General features: G+C 43.6%; 1 protein-coding gene across 1 annotated transcript in view; it reads left to right on the top strand.

Annotated features, from left to right (window-relative positions):
- Window positions 1-1,059: 1,059 nt before the first annotated feature.
- LOC118950607 (solute carrier family 15 member 1-like) overlaps window positions 1,060-23,794 on the top strand; it is a 63,665-nt gene continuing 40,930 nt past the window's right edge. The window contains exons 1-11 of the mRNA XM_036973781.1: window positions 1,060-1,193; window positions 1,741-1,775; window positions 10,954-11,038; window positions 11,364-11,505; window positions 12,547-12,666; window positions 14,471-14,570; window positions 17,538-17,628; window positions 19,329-19,412; window positions 19,539-19,621; window positions 20,670-20,756; window positions 21,931-22,020. Coding sequence (XP_036829676.1) covers window positions 1,187-1,193; window positions 1,741-1,775; window positions 10,954-11,038; window positions 11,364-11,505; window positions 12,547-12,666; window positions 14,471-14,570; window positions 17,538-17,628; window positions 19,329-19,412; window positions 19,539-19,621; window positions 20,670-20,756; window positions 21,931-22,020 — 924 coding nt within the window. The 5' untranslated portion in view covers window positions 1,060-1,186. The remainder of the gene's footprint in view (window positions 1,194-1,740; window positions 1,776-10,953; window positions 11,039-11,363; window positions 11,506-12,546; window positions 12,667-14,470; window positions 14,571-17,537; window positions 17,629-19,328; window positions 19,413-19,538; window positions 19,622-20,669; window positions 20,757-21,930; window positions 22,021-23,794) is intronic.

Raw genomic sequence — 23,794 nt, forward strand, 5'->3', positions numbered from 1 at the left:
AAATATTGCTGCTGTGATGGCACACTGTGGAATTTCACCCAGTAGATATGGGAGTTTTTCAAAATTGGATTTGTTTTCAAAGTCTTTGTGCGTCTGTGTAATCTGAGGGAAATATGTCTCTCTACTATGGTCATACATTGGGCAGGAGGTTAGGAAGTGCAGCTCAGTTTTCACCTCATTTTGTGGGCAGTGAGCACCTGTCTTCTCTTGAGAGCCATGTCTGCCTACGGCGGCCTTTCTCAATAGCAAGGCTGTGCTCACTGAGTCTGTACATAGTCAAAGCTTTCCTTAAGTTTGGGTCAGTCACAGTGGTCAGGTATTCTGCCGCTGTGTACTCTCTGTTTAGGGCCAAATAGCATTCTAGTTTGCTCTGTTTTTTTGTTAATTCTTTCCAATGTGTCAAGTAATTCTCTTTTTGTTTTGTCACGATTTGGTTGGGTCTAATTGTGCTGCTGTCCTGGGGCTCTGTAGGGTGTGTTTGTGTTTGTTTGGGTCTCTCTCTCTCTCTCTCTCTGTCTATCCTATCTCTCTGTATCTCTCTCTCTCTCCATCTGTCCCCCCTCTCTCTCTCTCTCTGTCTCTGTCTCTCTCTCTCTCTCCTATCTCTCTCTCTATCTGTCCCCTCTCTCTCTCTCTCTCTCTCTCTCTCTCTCTGTCTGTCTGTCCCCTCTCTCTCTCTCTGTCTGTCCCCTCTCTCTCTCTCGCCTCTCTCTGTCTCTGTCTATCTCGCTGTCTCTATCTCTCTCTCTGTCTATCCTATCTCTCTGTATCTCTCTCTCTCTGTACCCTCTCTCTCTCTCTCGCCTCTCTCTGTCTCTCCTTCAAATCAAATTCAAATCAAATCAAATTCATTCAAGTCATACAGTAATTATTGACGGGCAGCTTATTCTGTTCAATATAGTTCTGTACCTGTATCTCTGCCTCCTGACTCCCGCCCCCATATTTGACCTGTCCCACCTCTCCTCTGGTGTTGTGGCACAAGGCACCATAAAGACAGGGCACAGTCCAGTGGGAGGTGCATTGTGGGAGGTGAGGGCTCTGCTGGGGGACAGGTTACAAAAGCCCCATGCAGAGTCTTCCTCGGGCTCAGAGGGAGATACTTCCTGATATACTAACCATTTATACTCCATATACCTTGTGAAGGATATTAAACAGAAGGAGGACAAGGAGTCTTCTCAACTCAGCCATGACAGGTGGGTGAGAGGAGAATACTGGATACAACTCCATCCTCTCCCAGGGGATCACAGCATCTTTGGGAATTTTTCTAAATGTTTCTTTCAGAATTTAATGTAGACAATATAACCAGGACAAACATGAAATGCATTCAGTCCCGAATGAATTACCTATTTATAATAATTGACTTGGCAAAAAAAGACAAATATTTGTTAACTATTAATTCTATTAATTAATGCTAATTATATTTTTGCTGTACTGAAGAATGATAATTTTGGATCGTTTTATCATTGATTAGGTGTTTGGTCAATTTGCGTGATTGAATTTTCCCACATTCATTTTGTATTATTTCCATTTATAGGATTCATACAATACAATATATATATATATAATGAACTCCCTAAACTATTTCCTTGAATGTGAGCAGCCATTGCTGTATTGGTATATGATGAGGTGGAATCCACCTTTAAACAAAGGTATCTACCAACCACACTCTTCGTTGGCGTTCTATGTAACACTGAACCGTCATCATGATTGTGTCATGAACTCTTTATTTTTCCCTGACAGACAAAGACATCGATGTGAAGAAGCCCAAAAGAAAGGTAAGAACCAGACACCCACGCCTTTCATGCCATCTCTCTTTCTCTCCTTCTTTCCCTGGGTTGTTTATCTTTTCTCATCAACTTGCAGTTTCACTCAAAGCTGTCTTTAAGAAAATATCTGATGTAAGTACCAACATGCATGATTATAAGGTCCAGTTTTACGTGTATTCTCACTGTCTATCATTCTGTTATCCCTCCTCTATTCCCTCCTCTATTCCCTCCTCTATTCCCTCCTCTATTCCCTCCTCTATTCCCTCCTCTATTCTATTATAAAGTCCAGTTTTACGTGTATTCTCACTGTCTATCATTCTGTTATCCCTCCTCTATTCCCTCCTCTATTCCCTCCTCTATTCCCTCCTCTATTCCCTCCTCTATTCCCTCCTCTATTCCCTCCTCTATTCCCTCCTCTATTCCCTCCTCTATTCCCTCCTCTATTCACTCCTCTATTCCCTCCTCTATTCCCTACTCTATTTCCTCATCTATTCCCTCCTCTATTCCCTCCTCTATTCCCTCCTCTATTCCCTCCTCTATTCCCTCCTCTATTCCCTACTCTATTCCCTAATCTATTCACTCCTCTATTCCATCCTCTATTCACTCTTCTATTCCCTACTCTATTCACTCCTCTATTCCCTACTCTGTATTCTCACTGTCTATCATTCTGTTATCACTATTCATCGCAAGTGCAGGTTATAGCTCCAACAGTACAGTAATACCTAACAATATGCTTGTGTTTCTAGCTCCAACAGTACAGTAATACCTAACAATATGCTTGTGTTTCTAGCTCCAACAGTAATACCTAACAATATGCTTGTGTTTCTAGCTCCAACAGTAATACCTAACAATATGCTTGTGTTTCTAGCTCCAACAATACAGTAATACATAACAATATGCTTGTGTTTCTAGCTCCAACAGTAATACCTAACAATATGCTTGTGTTTCTAGCTCCAACAGTACAGTAATACCTAACAATATGCTTGTGTTTCTAGCTCCAACAGTAATACCTAACAATATGCTTGTGTTTCTAGCTCCAACAGTACAGTAATACATAACAAGATGCTTGTGTTTCTAGCTCCAACAGTAATACCTAACAATATGCTTGTGTTTCTAGCTCCAACAGTACAGTAATACCTAACAATATGCTTGTGTTTCTAGCTCCAACAGTACAGTAATACATAACAATATGCTTGTGTTTCTAGCTCCAACAGTAATACCTAACAATATGCTTGTGTTTCTAGCTCCAACAGTAATACCTAACAATATGCTTGTGTTTCTAGCTCCAACAGTAATACCTAACAATATGCTTGTGTTTCTAGCTCCAACAGTACAGTAATACATAACAATATGCTTGTGTTTCTAGCTCCAACAGTAATACCTAACAATATGCTTGTGTTTCTAGCTCCAACAGTAATACATAACAATATGCTTGTGTTTCTAGCTCCAACAGTAATACCTAGCAATATGCTTGTGTTTCTAGCTCCAACAGTACAGTAATACCTAACAATATGCTTGTGTTTCTAGCTCCAACAGTAATACCTAACAATATGCTTGTGTTTCTAGCTCCAACAGTACAGTAATACCTAACAATATGCTTGTGTTTCTAGCTCCAACAGTAATACCTAACAATATGCTTGTGTTTCTAGCTCCAACAGTACAGTAATACCTAACAATATGCTTGTGTTTCTAGCTCCAACAGTACAGTAATACCTAACAATATGCTTGTGTTTCTAGCTCCAACAGTAATACCTAACAATATGCTTGTGTTTCTAGCTCCAACAGCACAGTAATACCTAACAATATGCTTGTGTTTCTAGCTCCAACAGTAATACCTAACAATATGCTTGTGTTTCTAGCTCCAACAGTACAGTAATACCTAACAATATGCTTGTGTTTCTAGCTCCAACAGTAATACCTAACAATATGCTTGTGTTTCTAGCTCCAACAGTACAGTAATACCTAACAAGATGCTTGTGTTTCTAGCTCCAACAGTAATACCTAACAATATGCTTGTGTTTCTAGCTCCAACAGTACAGTAATACCTAACAATATGCTTGTGTTTCTAGCTCCAACAGTAATACCTAACAATATGCTTGTGTTTCTAGCTCCAACAGTAATACCTAACAATATGCTTGTGTTTCTAGCTCCAACAGTAATACCTAACAATATGCTTGTGTTTCTAGCTCCAACAGTACAGTAATACCTAACAATATGCTTGTGTTTCTAGCTCCAACAGTAATACCTAACAATATGCTTGTGTTTCTAGCTCCAACAGTAATACATAACAATATGCTTGTGTTTCTAGCTCCAACAGTAATACCTAGCAATATGCTTGTGTTTCTAGCTCCAACAGTACAGTAATACCTAACAATATGCTTGTGTTTCTAGCTCCAACAGTAATACCTAACAATATGCTTGTGTTTCTAGCTCCAACAGTACAGTAATACCTAACAATATGCTTGTGTTTCTAGCTCCAACAGTAATACCTAACAATATGCTTGTGTTTCTAGCTCCAACAGTACAGTAATACCTAACAATATGCTTGTGTTTCTAGCTCCAACAGTACAGTAATACCTAACAATATGCTTGTGTTTCTAGCTCCAACAGTAATACCTAACAATATGCTTGTGTTTCTAGCTCCAACAGTACAGTAATACCTAACAATATGCTTGTGTTTCTAGCTCCAACAGTAATACCTAACAATATGCTTGTGTTTCTAGCTCCAACAGTACAGTAATACCTAACAATATGCTTGTGTTTCTAGCTCCAACAGTACAGTAATACCTAACAATATGCTTGTGTTTCTAGCTCCAACAGCAATACCTAACAATATGCTTGTGTTTCTAGCTCCAACAGTACAGTAATACCTAACAATATGCTTGTGTTTCTAGCTCCAACAGTACAGTAATACCTAACAATATGCTTGTGTTTCTAGCTCCAACAGTAATACCTAACAATATGCTTGTGTTTCTAGCTCCAACAGCAATACCTAACAATATGCCTTTGTTTCTAGCTCCAACAGTAATACCTAACAATATGCTTGTGTTTCTAGCTCCAACAGTACAGTAATACATAACAATATGCTTGTGTTTCTAGCTCCAACAGTAAAATGGTCACTGATCTGTTTATTAACCTGTCTACGATACTGGTTCCCAATTGGGAATCAACCCTCCCACGTTCAGCTGAAACGGTGGCGCATGGAACGCAAAAATATTCTTAAAAATATTTAACCTCCACACATTAACAAGTCCAATAGCTCAAATGAAAGATAAACACCTTGTTCATCTAGCCAGCAAGTCAGATTTCTAAAATGTTTTACGGCGAAAACATAGCACATATATATGTAAAACCACCACCAGACACAGCTCATTTGAATAGCCAAAACATGCAATCAACAAACGCAGGATTAAAAAATAAATCGCTCACTAACCTTTTGAAAATCTTCATCAGATGACAGTAATATGACATGTTACACAGTACATTTTTTTTTTTTCAATAATATGCCATTTATATCCATAAATGTCCATTTACAGTGAGTTCACGTTCAGAAATTACTCAAAAATGCCCGCAGGAAATCTATGTAGCGCGGCAAGATAACGTAAATAGACATCATAAACTTTGACTAAATATACATGTTCTACATATAGTTAGAAAGATACACTGCTTCTTTATGCAACCGCTGTGTTAGATTTATTTTTAACGTTACAGAAATCGCACACTATTCCATATGCTGAGACAGCGCTCAGTTCCAAGCTACATTTCTACGTAATGTTGGAGTCAACAGAAACACAGATTTAAGCATAAATATTCCCTTACCTTCGATGGTCTTCGTTCAGAATGTTCTGGAAGGCTTCATACTTACCCAATACATCGTTTGGTTTCAAGTCTTGCGTCTTTGTATTAGCTACTGCTAATAACATCAGCTGAAATGCACCCAAAACGTCCTCTGGTCCGGAAAAGTTGCGCATCAAAACTTCAAAATTACATATTATATGTCGACTAAACAGGTCAAACTAAGTGCAAAAGCAAGCTTTATGATGTTTTAGACACGCAAAACAAACTTCAATTCAATCGGCCATCGTCTGCCCTTCTCCTGAGTGCTGGAACAAAGGAATGGCTGGGACCAATTCGCGCCCATACGCACAGCCTATTCTCTCGTGGCACGCACTAATTTCACTCCCATAGGGTCAATTCTCGCGCGATTTGAACGATTCAATGCTCTACTGAAAGAGGACATTTAGAGATAGAGATAGAGATAGAAAGTGTCCCCAGAATCATAACTGGTTGGGAAGGGTGGGGGCCATGACGTCAAAGTTGCTCCAACTTTCATGGCCACAAAAACTAGTTTGGAAGAATGCCTGCCCTGTGAGTTCTGCTATACTTACAGACATAATTCCAACGGTTTTAGAATCTTTAGAGTGTTTTCTATCCAATAATAATTTTTATTTGCATATATTAGCAATTTTTGACAGATTTTTTTTCCAGTTTACTAGGGGTACCCAATCTCTCCAAAGGGGGCGTATGTCTGCCATATCCTTATTAACTTGGCTTTCAAAGACTTTAGAAAGGCAGGGCAGAATGGATATAGGTCTGTAACAGTTTGGGTCAAGGGTGTCACCCCCTTTGAGAGGGGGATGACCGCGGCAGCTTTCCAATCTTTAGGGATCCCGGACTATACGAAAGAGAGGTTGAACAGGCTGGTAATAGGGGTTGCAACATTGGCGGCGGATCATTTTAGAAAGAGAGGGTCCAGATTGTCTAGCTCAGCTGATTTGTCCGGGTCCAGGTTTTGCAGCTCTTTCAGAACATCTGCGATCTGGATTTGGGTGAAGGAGAAACTGGGGAGGCTCGGGCAAGTAGCTACGAGGGGTGCGGAGCTGTTGGCCGGGGTTGGGAGGAAAAAGCTAGCCTTTGCTCTCCTGACTGACTGCGTGTATTGGTTCCTGACATCCCTGAACAGTTGCATATCGCGGGGACTATTCGATGCAATTGCAGTCCGCCACAGGATGTTTTTGTGCTGGTCAAGGGCAGTCAGGTCTGGAGTGAACCAAGGGATATATCTGTTCTCAGTTCTACAGTTTTTGAATGGGGCATGCTTATTTAAGATGGTGAGGAAATTACTTTTAAAGTTCGACCAGGCATCCTCGACTGACGGGATGAGGTCAATATCCTTCCAGGATACCCGGGCCAGGTGAATTAGAAAGGCCTGCTCGCAGAAGTGTTTTAGCGTTTGACAGTGATGAGGGGTGGTCGTTTGACCGCGGACCCATAGCGGATGCAGGCAATGAGGCAGTGATCGCTGAGATCCTGATTGAAAACAGCAGAGGTGTATTTGGAGGGCAAGTTGGTCAGGATAATATCTATGAGGGTGCCCATGTTTACGGATTTAGGGTTGTACCTGGTGATTTCCTTGATAATTTGTGTGAGGTTGAGGGCATCTAGCTTAGATTGTAGGACTGCTGGGGTGTTAAGTATATTCCAGTTTAGGTCACCTAACAGAACGAACTCTGAAGATAGATGGGGGCAATCAATTCACATATGGTGTCCAGGGCACAGCTGGGAGCTGAGGGGGGTCTATAACAGGTGGCAACAGTGAGAGACTATTTCTGGAGAGATTCATTTTTAAAATTAGAAGTTCGAACTGTTTGGGCATAGACTTGGAAAGTATGACAGAGCTTTGCAGGCTATCTCTGCAGTAGATTGCAACTCCTCCCCCTTTGGCAGTTCTATGTTGACGGAAAATGTTGTAGTTGGGTATGGAAATCTCCAAATTTTTGACTAGAATACAGTAAATACATATGAAGTGGACAGCAGGATGAACCATGACTAGAATACAGTATATTCATATGTAGTGGACAGCAGTAGTTATACAGGATGAACCATGACTAGAATACAGTATATACATATGAAGTGGACAGCAGTAGTTATATAGGATGAACCATGACTAGAATACAGTAAATACATATAAAGTGGACAGAAGTAGTTATATAGGATGAACCATGACTAGAATACAGTATATACATATGAAGTGGACAGCAGTAGTTATATAGGATGAACTAGAATACAGTATATACATATGAAGTGGACAGCAGTAGTTATATAGGATGAACCATGACTAGAATACAGTATATACATATGAAGTGGACAACAGTAGTTATATAGGATGAACTAGAAAACAGTATATACATATGTAGTGGACAGCAGGATGAACCATGACTAGAATACAGTATATACATATGTAGTGGACAGCAGGATGAACCATGACTAGAATACAGTATATACATATGAAGTGGACAGCAGGATGAACCATGACTAGAATACAGTATATTCATATGTAGTGGACAGCAGGATGAACCATGACTAGAATACAGTATATACATATGAAGTGGACAGCAGGATGGACCATGACTAGAATACAGTATATTCATATGTAGTGGGTAAAACAGTATGTAAACATTATTAAAGTGACCAGTGTTGCAGCAGTCTGTCAGGTACCTGTCTCATCTCTGTCCTCGTGTCTACCTATAGCCATGAAATTCCAACAGCTTGTCTCTTTGAATGACTTCAAGGTAAAAACGATAGTCTACAGACAATCACGGATTACAAAGGGAAGACCAGTCTACAGACAATCACGGATTACAAAGGGAAAACCAGTCTACAGACAATCACGCATTACAAAGGGAAGACCAGTCTACAGACAATCACGGATTACAAAGGGAAAACCAGTCTACGGACAATCACAGATTACAAAGGGAAGACCAGTCTACAGACAATCACGGATTACAAAGGGAAGACCAGTCTACAGACAATCACGGATTACAAAGGGAAGACCAGTCTACGGACAATCACGGATTACAAAGGGAAGACCAGTCTAGACAATCACAGATTACAAAGGGAAGACCAGTCTACAGACAATCACGGATTACAAAGGGAAGACCAGCCTACAGACAATCACAGATTACAAAGGGAAGACCAGTCTAGACAATCACAGATTACAAAGGGAAGACCAGTCTACAGACAATCACGGATTACAAAGGGAAGACCAGTCTACAGACAATCACGGATTACAAAGGGAAGACCAGCCTACAGACAATCACAGATTACAAAGGGAAGACCAGTCTAGACAATCACAGATTACAAAGGGAAGACCAGTCTAGAACATCACAGATTACAAAGGGAAGACCAGTCTACAGACAATCACGGATTACAAAGGGAAGACCAGCCTACAGACAATCACAGATTACAAAGGGAAGACCAGTCTACAGACAATCACGGATTACAAAGGGAAGACCAGTCTACAGACAATCACGGATTACAAAGGGAAGACCAGTCTACAGACAATCACAGATTACAAAGAGAAGACCAGTCTACAGACAATCACAGATTACAAAGGGAAGACCAGTCTACAGACAATCACAGATTACAAAGGGAAGACCAGTCTACAGACAATCACAGATTACAAAGGGAAGACCAGTCTACAGACAATCACAGATTACAAAGGGAAGACCAGTCTACAGACTATCACAGATTACAAAGAGAAGACCAGTCTACAGACTATCACAGATTACAAAGGGAAGACCAGTCTACAGACAATCACGGATTACAAAGGGAAGACCAGTCTACAGACTATCACAGATTACAAAGAGAAGACCAGTCTACAGACAATCACAGATTACAAAGAGAAGACCAGTCTACAGACAATCACGGATTACAAAGGGAAGACCAGTCTACAGACAATCACAGATTACAAAGAGAAGACCAGTCTACAGACAATCACGGATTACAAAGGGAAGACCAGTCACATCACGGACACCGACATTTAAGACATTTAAACGTGTTAACCCTCGCAAGGCTGCCGGCCCAGACGGCATCCCTAGCCGCGTCCTCAGAGCATGACCAGACCAGCTGGCTGGAGTGTTTACGGACATATTCAATCTCTCCCTATCCCAGTCTGCTGTCACCACATGTTTCAAGATGGCCACCGTTGTTCCTGAACCCAAGAAGTCATAGATTACTGAACTGAATGACTATCACCCCGTTGCACTCAATACTGTCATCATGAAGTGCTTTGAGAGACTAGTTAAGGATCATATCACCTCCACCCTACCTGATACCCTAGATCCACTTCAGTTTGAATACCGCCCCAACAGGTCCACAGACGATGCAATTGCCATTGAGCAGCACACTGCCCTATCCCATCTGGACAAGACGAATACCTATGTAAGAATTCTGTTTATTGACTACAGCTCAGCATTCAACACCATAGTACCCTCCAAGCTCATCATTAAGCTCGAGGCCCTGGGTCTCAATCCCACCCTGCTGTGCAACTGGGTCCTGGACTTCCTGACGGGCCGCCCCCAGGTGTTGGAGGTAGGAAACATAATCTCCACTTCGCTGATCTTCAACACAGGGGCCCCACAAGGGTGAGTGCTCAGCACCCTCCTGTACTCCATGTTCACCCATGACTGCATGGCCAAGCACGCCTCCAACTCAATCATCAAGTTTGCAGACGACACAACACTTTAATAATGGAACACTAGTCACTTTAATACTGTTTACATACTGCTTTACTCATCTCATATGTATTTACTGTATTCTATTCTACTGTATTTACTAACTAGTCACTTTAATACTGTTTACATACTGCTACTCATCTCATATGTATTTACTGTATTCTATTCTACTGTATTTACTAACTAGTCACTTTAATACTGTTTACATACTGCTACTCATCTCATATGTGTATACTGTATTCTATTCTACTGTATTTACTAACTAGTCACTTTAATACTGTTTACATACTGCTACTCATCTCATATGTATTTACTGTATTCTATTCTACTGTATTTATTAACTAGTCACTTTAATACTGTTTACATACTGCTACTCATCTCATATGTATATACTGTATTCTATTCTACTGTGTGTTAGTCAATGCCACTCCCACATTGCTCGTGCTAATATTTATATATTTTTTAATTCCATTCTTTTACTTTTAGATTTGAGTGTATTATGTGTGTTGTTGTGAATAGTTAGATATTACTGCACTGTTGGAGCTAGAAACACAAGCATTTCGCTACACCCGCAATAACGTCTACTAAACAAGTGTATTTGACAAATAAAATGTGATTTGATTTGGTCAAATAAAGGTCAACTCCAAATGTGTCTGCTACTCTGTGTCCAGGTGGATGTGTGCGGGTATCCTCTCAGTATCTTCTTCATCGTGGTCAATGAGTTCTGTGAACGTTTCTCCTACTATGGCATGCGAGGTGAGCCAATCACACCTCTCTATGTTGACCGATAGCAGAGAGCTGAGCCAATCACACCTCTCTATGTTTACAGATAGCAGAGAGCTGAGCCAATCACACCTCTCTCTGTTGACAAATAGCAGAGAGCTGAGCCAATCACACCTCTCTATGTTGACAAATAGCAGTGTTTACTACAGAATGTAAATAAGTCTTTGGTAGTTACATTTCATTGACCAATGTTAAGGACTGGTCCTGTAGATGGACATATTGAGTGGTTCTGTTGTCTCCTCTAGCGGTGTTAGTCCTGTAGATGGACATATTGAGTGGTTCTGTTGTCCCCCCGTAGCGGTGTTGGTCCTGTACTTCAGGTATTTCCTGAAGTGGGATGATGACCTGGCCACCTCTATCTATCACACCTTCATCGCTCTCTGCTACCTGACTCCTATACTGGGGGCCATAGTGGCAGACTCCTGGCTGGGGAAGTTCAAGTGAGTCCAAACCCAGTACATCCACATATTATCTGATCTTCTATAGGATATCTGGGGATTGTAGTTCCCTCGCTTGTAGTTGTCTGCCCTCCTGGTAAATCCCTTTCATTCGTTTTTCTCCCCCTCACACACTTTTTACTTTGCAAAAACAAATGAAATAGATAATATAGAAAAGTTAAATACAAAATGAACAGTAAACATAATACTCACAAAAGTTCCATATTATGTATATTTACAGTGTTTTAATGATGTCCAAATGGTTAAAGTACAAAAGGGAAAATAAATCAACATAAATATGGGTTGTATTTGCAATGGTGTGTGTTCTTCACTGGTTGCCCGTTTCTTGTGGCAACAGGTCACAAATCATGCTGCTGTGATGGCACACTGTGGAATTTAACCCAGTAGATATGGGAGTTTATCAAGATTGGGTTTGTTTTCGAATTGTTCTCTCCCTCTCTCTCTCCTCTCTCTCTTTCCTCTCTCTCTCCTCTCTCTCTTCTCTCTCTCTCTCCTCTCTCTCTCTCTCTCTCTCTCTCTCTCTCTCTCTCTTTCCCCTCTCTCTCGCTCTCTTTCCTCTCTCTCTCCTCTCTCTCTTTCCTCTCTCTCTCCTCTCTCTCTTTCCTCTCTCTCTCCTCTCTCTCTCTTTCCTCTCTCTCTCCTCTCTCCCTTTCCTCTCTCTCTCCTCTCTCTCTTTCCTCTCTCTCTCCTCTCTCTCTTTCCTCTCTCTCCTCTCTCTCTCTCGCTCTCTTTCCTCTCTCTCTCCTCTCTCTCTCCTCTCTCTCTTTCCTCTCTCTCTCCTCTCTCTCTCCTCTCTCTCTTTCCTCTCTCTCTCCTCTCTCTCTCTCCTCTCTCTCTTTCCTCTCTCTTTCCTCTCTCTCCTCTCTCTCTCCTCTCTCTCTCCTCTCTCTCTCTCCTCTCTCTTTCCTCTCTCTCTTTCCTCTCTCTCCTCTCTCTCCTCTCTCTTTCTCCACTCTCTTTCCTCTCTCTCTCCTCTCTCTCTCTCCTCTCTCTCTCCTCTCTCTCTTTCCTCTCTCTCCCCAGGACTATTGTCTATTTATCCATCGTCTATACGGTGGGACAGGTCGTCATGGCAGTAAGCGCCATACACGACATCACAGACACAGACAGGGACGGGACCCCTGACAACATGACCTTCCATGTGTGAGTTCATCTGCTGTGCACCCCAAACACAACATCCTACAGTGCCTTGCGAAAGTATTCGGCCCCCTTGAACTTTGCGACCTTTTGCCACATTTCAGGCTTCAAACATAAAGATATAAAACTGTATTTTTTTGTGAAGAATCAACAACAAGTGGGACACAATCATGAAGTGGAACAACATTTATTGTATATTTCAAACTTTTTTAACAAATCAAAAACTGAAAAATTGGGCGTGCAAAATTATTCAGCCCCTTTACTTTCAGTGCAGCAAACTCTCTCCAGAAGTTCAGTGAGGATCTCTGGATGATCCAATGTTGACCTAAATGACTAATGATGATAAATACAATCCACCTGTGTGTAATCAAGTCTCCGTATAAATGCACCTGCACTGCACTGCACTCTCAGAGGTCCGTTAAAAGCGCAGAGAGCATCATGAAGAACAAGGAACACACCAGGCAGGTACGAGATACTGTTGTGAAGAAGTTTAAAGCCGGATTTGGATACAAAAAGATTTCCCAAGCTTTAAACATCCCAAGGAGCACTGTGCAAGCGATAATATTGAAATGGAAGGAGTATCAGACCACTGCAAATCTACCAAGACCTGGTCGTCCCTCTAAACTTTCAGCTCATACAAGGAGAAGACTGATCAGAGATGCAGCCAAGAGGCCCATGATCACTCTGGATGAACTGCAGAGATCTACAGCTGAGGTGGGAGACTCTGTCCATAGGACAACAATCAGTCGTATATTGCACAAATCTGGCCTTCATGGAAGAGTGGCAAGAAGAAAGCCATTTCTTAAAGATATCCATAAAAAGTGTTGTTTAAAGTTTGCCACAAGCCACCTGGGAGACACACCAAACATGTAGAAGAAGGTGCTCTGGTCAGATGAAACCAAAATTGAACTTTTTGGCAACAATGCAAAACGTTATGTTTGGCGTAAAAGCAACACAGCTCATCACACTGAACACACCATCCCCACTGTCAAACATGGTGGTGGCAGCATCATGGTTTGGGCCTGCTTTTCTTCAGCAGGGACAGCGAAGATGGTTAAAATTGATGGGAAGATGGATGGAGCCAAATACAGGACCATTCTGGAAGAAAACCTGATGGAGTCTGCAAAAGACCTGAGACTGGGACGGAGATTTGTCTTCCAACAAGACAATGATCCAAAACATAAAGCAAAATCTACAATGGAATGGTTCAAAAATAAACATATCCAGGTGTTAGAATGGCCAAGTCAAAGTCCAGACCTGAATCCAATCGAGAATCTGTGGAAAGAACTGAAAACTGCTGTTCACAAATGCTCTCCATCCAACCTCACTGAGCTCGAGCTGTTTTGCAAGGAGGAATGGGAAAAAATGTCAGTCTCTCGATGTGCAAAACTGATAGAGACATACACCAAGCGACTTACAGCTGTAATCGCAGCAAAAGGTGGCGCTACAAAGTATTAACTTAAGGGGGCTGAATAATTTTGCACGCCCAATTTTTCAGTTTTTGATTTGTTAAAAAAGTTTGAAATATCCAATAAATGTCGTTCCACTTCATGATTGTGTCCCACTTGCTGTTGATTCTTCACAAAAAAATACAGTTTTATATCTTTATGTTTGAAGCCTGAAATGTGGCAAAAGGTCGCAAAGTTCAAGGGGGCCGAATACTTTCGCAAGGCACCGTATATAAGCCTGTACAACAGCATTGTAAAAATATTTTAGTTGTGTAAACTTAGTCAATTCATGTTGACTCAACTGCTATGATATGAGTTCCATTAGTTGAACTGATAAGTGATGTGCTGTTCTCTCCCCTCAGTGCCATGTCTATGGTTGGCCTGTTCCTCATCGCTCTGGGGACGGGGGGCATCAAACCCTGTGTCGCTGCCTTTGGAGGAGACCAGTTTGAAGACCACCAGGTTGGTAACGCTAGCGGAGCAGCCATTTTAGAGTCTGTCTCTACCAACCTCGGTCATTACTGTAGTGTAGACTTAATTTTAGAGTCTTTCTCTACCGACCTCGGTCTTTACAGTAGTGTAGACTCCATTTTAGAGTCTGTCTCTACTGACCTCGGTCTATACGGTAGTGTAGACTCTATTTTAGAGTCTGTCTCTACCGACCTCGGTTAGAGTCTGTCTCTACCGACCTCGGTTAAAGTCTGTCTCTACTGACCTCAGTCAGTACAGTAGTGTAGACTCCATTTTAGAGACTGTCTCTACCGACCTCGGTCTATACAGTAGTGTAGACTCCATTTTAGAGTCTGTCTCTACCAACCTCGGTCTATACGGTAGTTTAGACTCTATTTTAGAGTCTGTCTCTACCAACCTCGGTTAGAGTCTGTCTCTACCGACCTCGGTCTATACAGTGGTGTAGACTCCATTTTTGAGACTGTCTCTACCAACCTCGGTTAGAGTCTGTCTCTACCGACCTCGGTTAGAGTCTGTCTCTACCGACCTCGGTTAGAGTCTGTCTCTACCGACCTCGGTTAGAGTCTGTCTCTACCGACCTCGGTTAGAGTCTGTCTCTACCGACCTCGGTTAGAGTCTGTCTCTACCGACCTCGGTTAGAGTCTGTCTCTACCGACCTCGGTTAGAGTCTGTCTCTACCAACCTCGGTTAGAGTCTGTCTCTACCGACCTCGGTCAGTACAGTGGTGTAGACTCCATTTTAGAGTCTGTCTCTACCAACCTCGGTCTATAAGGTAGTGTAGACTCTCTTTTAGAGTCTGTCTCTACCGACCTCGGTTAGAGTCTGTCTCTACTGACCTCTGACCTCGGTCTTTACAATAGTGTAGACTCCATTTTAGATTCTGTCTCTACCGACCTCTGTCTTTACAATAGTGTAGACTCCATTTTTGAGTCTGTCTCTACCGACCTCGGTTAGAGTCTGTCTCTACTGACCTCAGTCATTACAATAGTGTAGACTCCAGACTCAGGAAGTAGTGATCAGCATGGTTTATCAACGTGACTTCAGTCATTATCAGTGCTGATCCAGCAGAACACATCCCAGATGGTTGTTTAATAACCATTAACCCTGGTTACCTACTGGAAGGTGCATTTAGGTCAAAGGTTATAGAGCATCATGTTGCTGATTGTGGATTAATCTAAACACATTGAATCTCCAGCAGATAGATGGTGCTGCTAGCTATGGTTAGATACAAATGCCAAGGTCAGATGTTTGCAGTTCTAAACCTGTTCTCCTGTCCATGTCTCCTGTCCATGTCTCATGTCCTCCTGTCCCCCTGTCCATGTCTCCTGTCCTCCTGTTCTCCTGTCCTCCTGTTCTCCTGTCCATGTCTCCTGTCCATGTCTCATGTCCTCCTGTCCCCCTGTCCATGTCTCTTGTCCTCCTGTTCTCCTGTCCTCCTGATCTCATGTCCATGTCTCCTGTCCTCCTGTTCTCCTGTTCTCCTGTTCTCCTGTCCATGTCTCCTGTCCTCCTGTTCTCCTGTCCATGTCTCCTGTCCTCCTGTCCTCCTGTCCTCCTGTCCATGTATCCTGTCCTCCTGTCCATGTCTCCTGTCCTCCTGTCCTCCTGTACATGTATCCTGTCCTCCTGTCCTCCTGTCCATGTCTCCTGTCCTCCTGTTCTCCTGTCCATGTCTCCTGTCCTCCTGTCCTCCTGTCCATGTCTCCTGTCCTCCTGTCCTCCTGTCCATGTCTCCTGTCCTCCTCCTGTCCTCCTGTCCTCATATCCTCCTGTCCATGTATCCTGTCCTCCTGTCCTCCTGTCCATGTCTCCTGTCCTCCTGTCCTCCTGTCCATGACTCCTGTCCTCCTGTCCTCCTGTCCATGTATCCTGTCCTCCTGTCCTCCTGTCCATGTCTCCTGTCCTCCTGTTCTCCTGTCCATGTCTCCTGTCCTCCTGTCCTCCTGTCCATGTCTCCTGTCCTCCTCCTGTCCTCCTGTCCTCATATCCTCCTGTCCATGTATCCTGTCCTCCTGTCCTCCTGTCCATGTCTCCTGTCCTCCTGTCCTCCTGTCCATGTCTCCTGTCCTCCTGTCCTCCTGTCCATGTATCCTGTCCTCCTGTCCTCCTGTCCATGTCTCCTGTCCTCCTGTTCTCCTGTCCATGTCTCCTGTCCTCCTGTCCTCCTGTCCATGTCTCCTGTCCTCCTGTCCATGTCTCCTGTCCTCCTTCTGTCCTCCTGTCCTCCTATCCTCCTGTAAATGTCTCCTGTCCTCCTGTCCATGTCTCCTGTCCTCCTGTCCTCCTGTCCATGTCTCCTGTCCTCCTGTCCTCCTGTCCATGTCTCCTGTCCATGTCCCCTGTCCTCCTGTCCTCCTGTCCTCCTGTCCATGTCTCCTGTCCTCCTGTCTTCCTGTCCACCTGTCCTCCTGTCCATGTCTCCTGTCCTCCTGTCCATGTCTCCTGTCCTCCTGTCCATGTCTCCTGTCCTCTTGTCCTTCTGTCCTCCTGTCTCCTGTCCTCCTGTCCATGTCTCTTGTCCTCCTGTCCTCCTGTCCATGTCTCCTGTCCTCCTGTCCATGTCTCCTGTCCTCCTGTCCATGTCAACTGTCCTCCTGTGTCCTGTCCTCCTGTCCATGTCTCCTGTACTCCTGTCCTCCTGTCCATGTCTTCTGTCCTCCTGTCCATGTCTCCTGTCCTCTTGTCCTTCTGTCCTCCTGTCCATGTCTCCTGTCCTCTTGTCCTTCTGTCCTCCTGTCTCCTGTCCTCCTGTCCATGTCACCTGTCCTCATGTCCTCCTGTCCATGTCACCTGTCCTCATGTCCTCCTGTCCATGTCTCCTGTCCTCCTGTCCTCCTGTCTATGTCTCCTGTCCTCCTGTCCTCCTGTCCTCCTGTCTCCTGTCCTCCTGTCCATGTCTCCTGTCTTCCTGTCCTCCTGTCTCCTGTCCTCCTGTCCTCCTGTCCATACATTCTCCAGGAGAAACAGAGGAGCACGTTCTTCTCCATCTTCTACCTGTCAATCAACGCTGGTAGTCTCCTGTCTACTGTCATTACACCCATCCTCAGAGGTATGACCATAACCCTAAACTAACACAATACCTGTTCTCCTGTCTACTGTCATTACACCCATCCTCAGAGGTACGACCATAACCCTAAACTAACACAATACCTGGTCAGACTTTACATTACTAACTCTAAACTAACACAATACCTGGTCAGACTTTACATTACTAACTCTAAACTAACACAATACCTGGTCAGACTTTACATTACTAACTCTAAACTAACACAATACCTGGTCAGACTTTACATTACTAACTATAAACTAACACAATACCTGGTCAGACTTGACTAATACTAACCCTAAACTAACACAATACCTGTTCTCCTGTCTACTGTCATTACACCCATCCTCAGAGGTACGACCATAACCCTAAACTAACACAATACCTGGTCAGACTTTACATTACTAACCCTAAACTAACACAATACCTGGTCAGAGTTTACATTACTAACTCTAAACTAACACAATACCTGGTCAGACTTTACATTACTAACTCTAAACTAACACAATACCTGGTCAGACTTTACATTACTAACTCTAAACTAACACAATACCTGGTCAGACTTTACATTACTAACCCTAAACTAACACAATACCTGGTCAGACTTTACATTACTAACTCTAAACTAACACAATACCTGGTCAGACTTTACATTACTAACCCTAAACTAACACAATACCTGGTCAGACTTTACATTACTAACCCTAAACTAACACAATACCTGGTCAGACTTTACATTACTAACTCTAAACTAACACAATACCTGGTCAGACTTGACTACTACTAACTCTAAACTAACACAATACCTGGTCAGACTTTACATTACTAACTCTAAACTAACACAATACCTGGTCAGACTTTACATTACTAACTCTAAACTAACACAATACCTGGTCAGACTTGACTACTACTAACTCTAAACTAACACAATACCTGGTCAGACTTGACTACTATAAACTCTAAACTAACACAATACCTGGTCAGACTTGACTACTATAAACTCTAAACTAACACAATACCTGGTCAGACTTGACATTACTAACTCTAAACTAACACAATACCTGGTCAGACTTTACATTACTAACCCTAAACTAACACAATACCTGGTCAGAGTTTACATTACTAACCCTAAACTAACACAATACCTGGTCAGACTTTACATTACTAACTCTAAACTAACACAATACCTGGTCAGACTTTACATTACTAACCCTAAACTAACACAATACCTGGTCAGACTTTACATGACTAACCCTAAACTAACACAATACCTGGTCAGACTTTACATGACTAACCCTAAACTAACACAATACCTGGTCAGACTTTACATTACTAACCCTAAACTAACACAATACCTGGTCAGACTTTACATTACTAACTCTAAACTAACACAATACCTGGTCAGACTTTACATTACTAACTCTAAACTAACACAATACCTGGTCAGACTTTACATTACTAACTCTAAACTAACACAATACCTGGTCAGACTTTACATTACTAACCCTAAACTAACACAATACCTGGTCAGACTTTACATTACTAACTCTAAACTAACACAATACTTGGTCAGACTTTACATTACTAACTCTAAACTAACACAATGCCTGGTCAGACTTGACTATGGTTATGCCTGTGCAATAGGGCCAGTTCCTCCATCCAATAGCGCAGTGAGCCAGAAGCATGTGTGTTCCCTCCTCCAGGTCAGGAGTGTGGTATCCACTCCCAACAGAAGTGTTATCCTCTGGCCTTCGGCGTCCCTGCAGCCCTCATGGTGGTGGCTCTCAGTGAGTACTGTTACCACTACATGGAGGAGCTTCCTTCCTCTCCTTGCCTCTATCAACCATCAGTATTGATCTGAACTCTGTCTCTGTCTAGTTAACAGAGGTGGACGTCTTTCTGTGTTTCCACAGTCGTGTTCATTATGGGCAGTGGCATGTACAACAAGACTGCTCCTAAAGGCAACATTATGCTGGAGGTCTGCAAGTGTATCGGGGTAAGACAGTCTAATAACACGCAGACAGTAAGGGGGTAAGACAGTCTAATAACATACAGACAGTAAGGGATGAGACAGTCTAATAACATACAGACAGTAAGGGATGAGACAGTCTAGTAGCATTCAGTAAGGGATGAGACAGACTAATAACATACAGACAGTAAGGGGGTAAGACAGTCTAGTAACATACAGACAGTAAGGGGGTAAGACAGTCTAATAACATACAGACAGTAAGGGATGAGACAGACTAATAACACACAGACAGTAAGGGATGAGACAGACTAATAACACACAGACAGTAAGGGATGAGACAGTCTAGTAGCATACAGACAGTAAGGGGGTAAGACAGTCTAGTAACATACAGACAGTAAGGGATGAGACAGTCTAATAACATACAGACAGTAAGGAGGTAAGACAGTCTAATAACATACAGACAGTAAGGGGGTAAGACAGTCTAGTAACATACAGACAGTAAGGGGGTAAGACGGTCTAATAACATACAGACAGTAAGGGGGTAAGACGGTCTAATAACATACAGACAGTAAGGTGGTAAGACAGTCTAATAACATACAGACAGTAAGGGGGTAAGACAGTCTAGTAACATACAGACAGTAAGGGATGAGACAGTCTAATAACATACAGACAGTAAGGAGGTAAGACAGTCTAATAACATACAGACAGTAAGGGGGTAAGACAGTCTAGTAACATACAGACAGTAAGGGGGTAAGACAGTCTAATAACATACAGACAGTAAGGGGGTAAGACAGTCTAATAACATACAGACAGTAAGGAGGTTAGACAGTCAGATAACACACAGACAGTAAGGAGGTTAGACAGTCAGATAACACACAGACAGTAAGGGCTAAGACAGTCAAATACCATTCAGACAGTAAGGGATGAGACAGTAATAAAATACAGACAGTAGAAGACTTACAGTGTCATATCTTTCCATGTGAAACTCTACAGGAAGTGAATGTGATATTCAACAACAATGTCTGGTTTTCAGCAGAGCTATTAAGTGTTTTCGTGTTCTTTCGCTCCTCTCTAGTTTGCCATAAAGAACCGCTTCAGACATCGCAGCAAGACGTTCCCTAAGAGAGAACACTGGATGGACTGGGCCCATGAGAAATATGACGTAGGGCCATGTTCATCGGCCAATGGGAAAACCAGCACAACCAAATTAGCAGTTCATAAAACTGTTGAAAATGAAAGTCAACTGAAGGATGTTTACAACACAGAGAACTCATTAATAAATCCTTCCTCTCCTCTTCCTCCTTCTCCTCTCCTCTCTGCTCTCCTTCTCTCTCCTCCTCCTCTCCTTTCTGCTCTCCTCCTCCCATCCTCCTCTCTCCTTCCCCTTCTCTCCTCTCTCCTCCTCCCGTCCTCTCTCCTTCCCCTCTCCTCTCTGCTCTCCTCCTCCTCCCCGTCCTCCTCTCTCCTCCTCCTTCTCTCCTCTCTCCTCCTCCTCCCCGTCCTCCTCTCTCCTCTTCCTCCCATCCTCCTCTCTCCTCCTCTCCTTTCTGCTCTCCTCCTCCCATCCTCCTCTCTCCTCCTCCTCTCCTTTCTGCTCTCCTCCTCCTGTCCTCCTCTCTCCTCCTCCTCTCCTTTCTACTCTCCTCCTTCTCCCATCCTCCTCTCTCCTCCTCTCGTCCTCCTCTCTCCTCCTCCTCTCCTTTCTGCTCTCCTCCTCCCATCCTCCTCTCTCCTCCTCCTCTCCTTTCTGCTCTCCTCCTTCTCCCATCCTCCTCTCTCCTCCTCCTCCCGTCCTCGTCTCTCCTCCTCCTCTCCTTTCTGCTCTCCTCTTCCTCCCATCCTCCTCTCTCCTCCTCCTCTCCTTTCTCCTCCTCCTCCCATCCTCCTCTCCTTTTTGCTCTCCTCCTACTCCCATCCTCCTTTCTCATCCTCTCCTTTCTGCTTTCCTCCTCCTCCCCATCCTCCTCTCTCCTCCTCCTTCTTCTCTCCTTTCTCCTCCTCCTCCCATCCTCCTCCTCCCGTCCTCCTCCCGTCCTCCTCCTTCTCCTCTCCTCTCTCCTCCTCCTCCCCATCCTCCTCTCTCCTCCTCCTTCTTCTCTCCTTTCTCCTCCTCCTCTCATCCTCCTCTCTCCTCCTCCTCTCCTTTCTGCTCTCCTCCTCCTCCTCCTGGCCTCCTCTCTCCTCCTCCTCTCCTTTCTGCTCTCCTCCTCCTCCTCATCCTCCTCTCTCCTCCTCCTCTCCTTTCTTCTCTCCTCTTCCCGTCCTCCTCTCTCCTCCTCCTTCTCTCCTCTCTCCTCCTCCTGCCCGTCCTCCACTTTCCTCCTCCTCTCCTCCAGAAATTGCTGGTGGCCCAGGTGAAGATGGTGCTGAAGGTTCTGTTTCTCTACATCCCCCTTCCCATGTTCTGGACTCTGTTTGACCAACAGGTAAGAACCCTAACCCTAAACCCATCCATCTAAGTAACATAATGAAAAAATCCCTATCAAAATGTGTCAGTTTAATCTAGAGATATCTGTTTCAGCTAGAGATATCAGTTTCAGCTAGACAGATCAGTTTCAGCTAGACAGATCAGTTTCAGCTAGACAGATCAGTTTCAGCTAGACAGATCGGTTTCAGCTAGAGAGATCCGTTTCAGCTAGAGAGATCTGTTTCAGCTAGAGAGATCAGTTTCAGCCAGAGAGATCGGTTTCAGCTAGATAGATCCGTTTCAGCTAGATAGATCGGTTTCAGCTAGATAGATCTGTTTCAGCTAGAGAGATCTGTTTCAGCTAGAGAGATCAGTTTCAGCTAGAGAGATCGGTTTCAGCTAGATAGATCCGTTTCAGCTAGATAGATCCGTTTCAGCTAGAGAGATCTGTTTCAGCTAGACAGATCTGTTTATGGTACAGATATCAATTTAAGATAGATATATTTTTTGCATTGGCTGTGTCTCAATCCAATCGTCCGCCGATGTTCCGCATCGGCAGTGAAAGGTGGCAGAGCGAGAGCGCTCTTTGGCAGAACATGAGACAATTCATCTGAAGGTACCCGGTGCTGGTTTGAAAAATTAATGGAATTATGAAGGTAGATTTGAACCTACCCACATGTTGGGAACCCCTAAACTACCCCGTAACCCTTAAACTAACCCCTAAGACTACTCACCCTAAACCCCTAACCCCTAAGACTACTCACCCTAACCCCTAACCTCTAACCCCTAAGACTACTCACCCTAACCCCTAACCCCTAACCCCTAAGACTACTCACCCTAACCCCTAACCCCTAAGACTACTCACCCTAACCCCTAACCTCTAACCCCTAAGACTACTCACCCTAACCCCTAACCTCTAACCCCTAAGACTACTCACCCTAACCCCTAACCCCTAAAACTACTCACCCTAACCCCTAACCCCTAAGACTACTCTCCCTAACCCCTAACCCCTAAGATTACTCACCCTAACCCCTAACACATAAGACTACTCACACTAACCCCTAACCCTTAAGACTACTCACCCTACCCCCTAACCCCATAACCCCTAAGACTACTCACTCTAACCCCTAAGACTACTCACCCTAACCCCTAACCCCTAAGATTAGTCACTCTAACCCCTAACCCCTAAGACTACTCACCCTAACCCCTAACCCCTAATACTACTCACCCTAACCCCTAACCCCTAAGACTACTCACCCTAACCCCTAACTCCTAAGACTACTCACCCTAACCCCTAACCCCTAATACTACTCACCCTAACCCCTAACCCCTAAGACTACTCACCCTAACCCCTAACCCCTAAGACTACTCACCCTAACCCCTAACCCCTAAGATTACTCACCCTAACCCCTAACCCCTAATACTACTCACCCTAACCCCTAACCCCTAAGACTACTCACCCTAACCCCTAACCCATAAGACTACTCACCCTAACCCCTAACCCCTTAGACTACTCACCCTAACCCCTAACCCCTAAGACTACTCAGCCTAACCCTTAACCCCTAACCCCTAAGAATACTCACCCAGACCCCTAACCCCTTAGACTACTCACCCTAACCCCTAACCCCTTAGACTACTCACCCTAAACCCTAACCCCTTAGACTACTCACCCTAACTCCTAACCCCAAAGACTACTCACCCTAACATCTAACCCCTAAGACTACTCACCCTAACCCCTAACCCCTTAGACTACTCACCCTAACCCCTAACCCCTAAGACTACTCACCCTAATC

Source organism: Oncorhynchus mykiss, unplaced genomic scaffold (genome assembly GCF_013265735.2).
Source record: "Oncorhynchus mykiss isolate Arlee unplaced genomic scaffold, USDA_OmykA_1.1 un_scaffold_316, whole genome shotgun sequence".
NCBI lineage: Eukaryota > Metazoa > Chordata > Actinopteri > Salmoniformes > Salmonidae > Oncorhynchus > Oncorhynchus mykiss.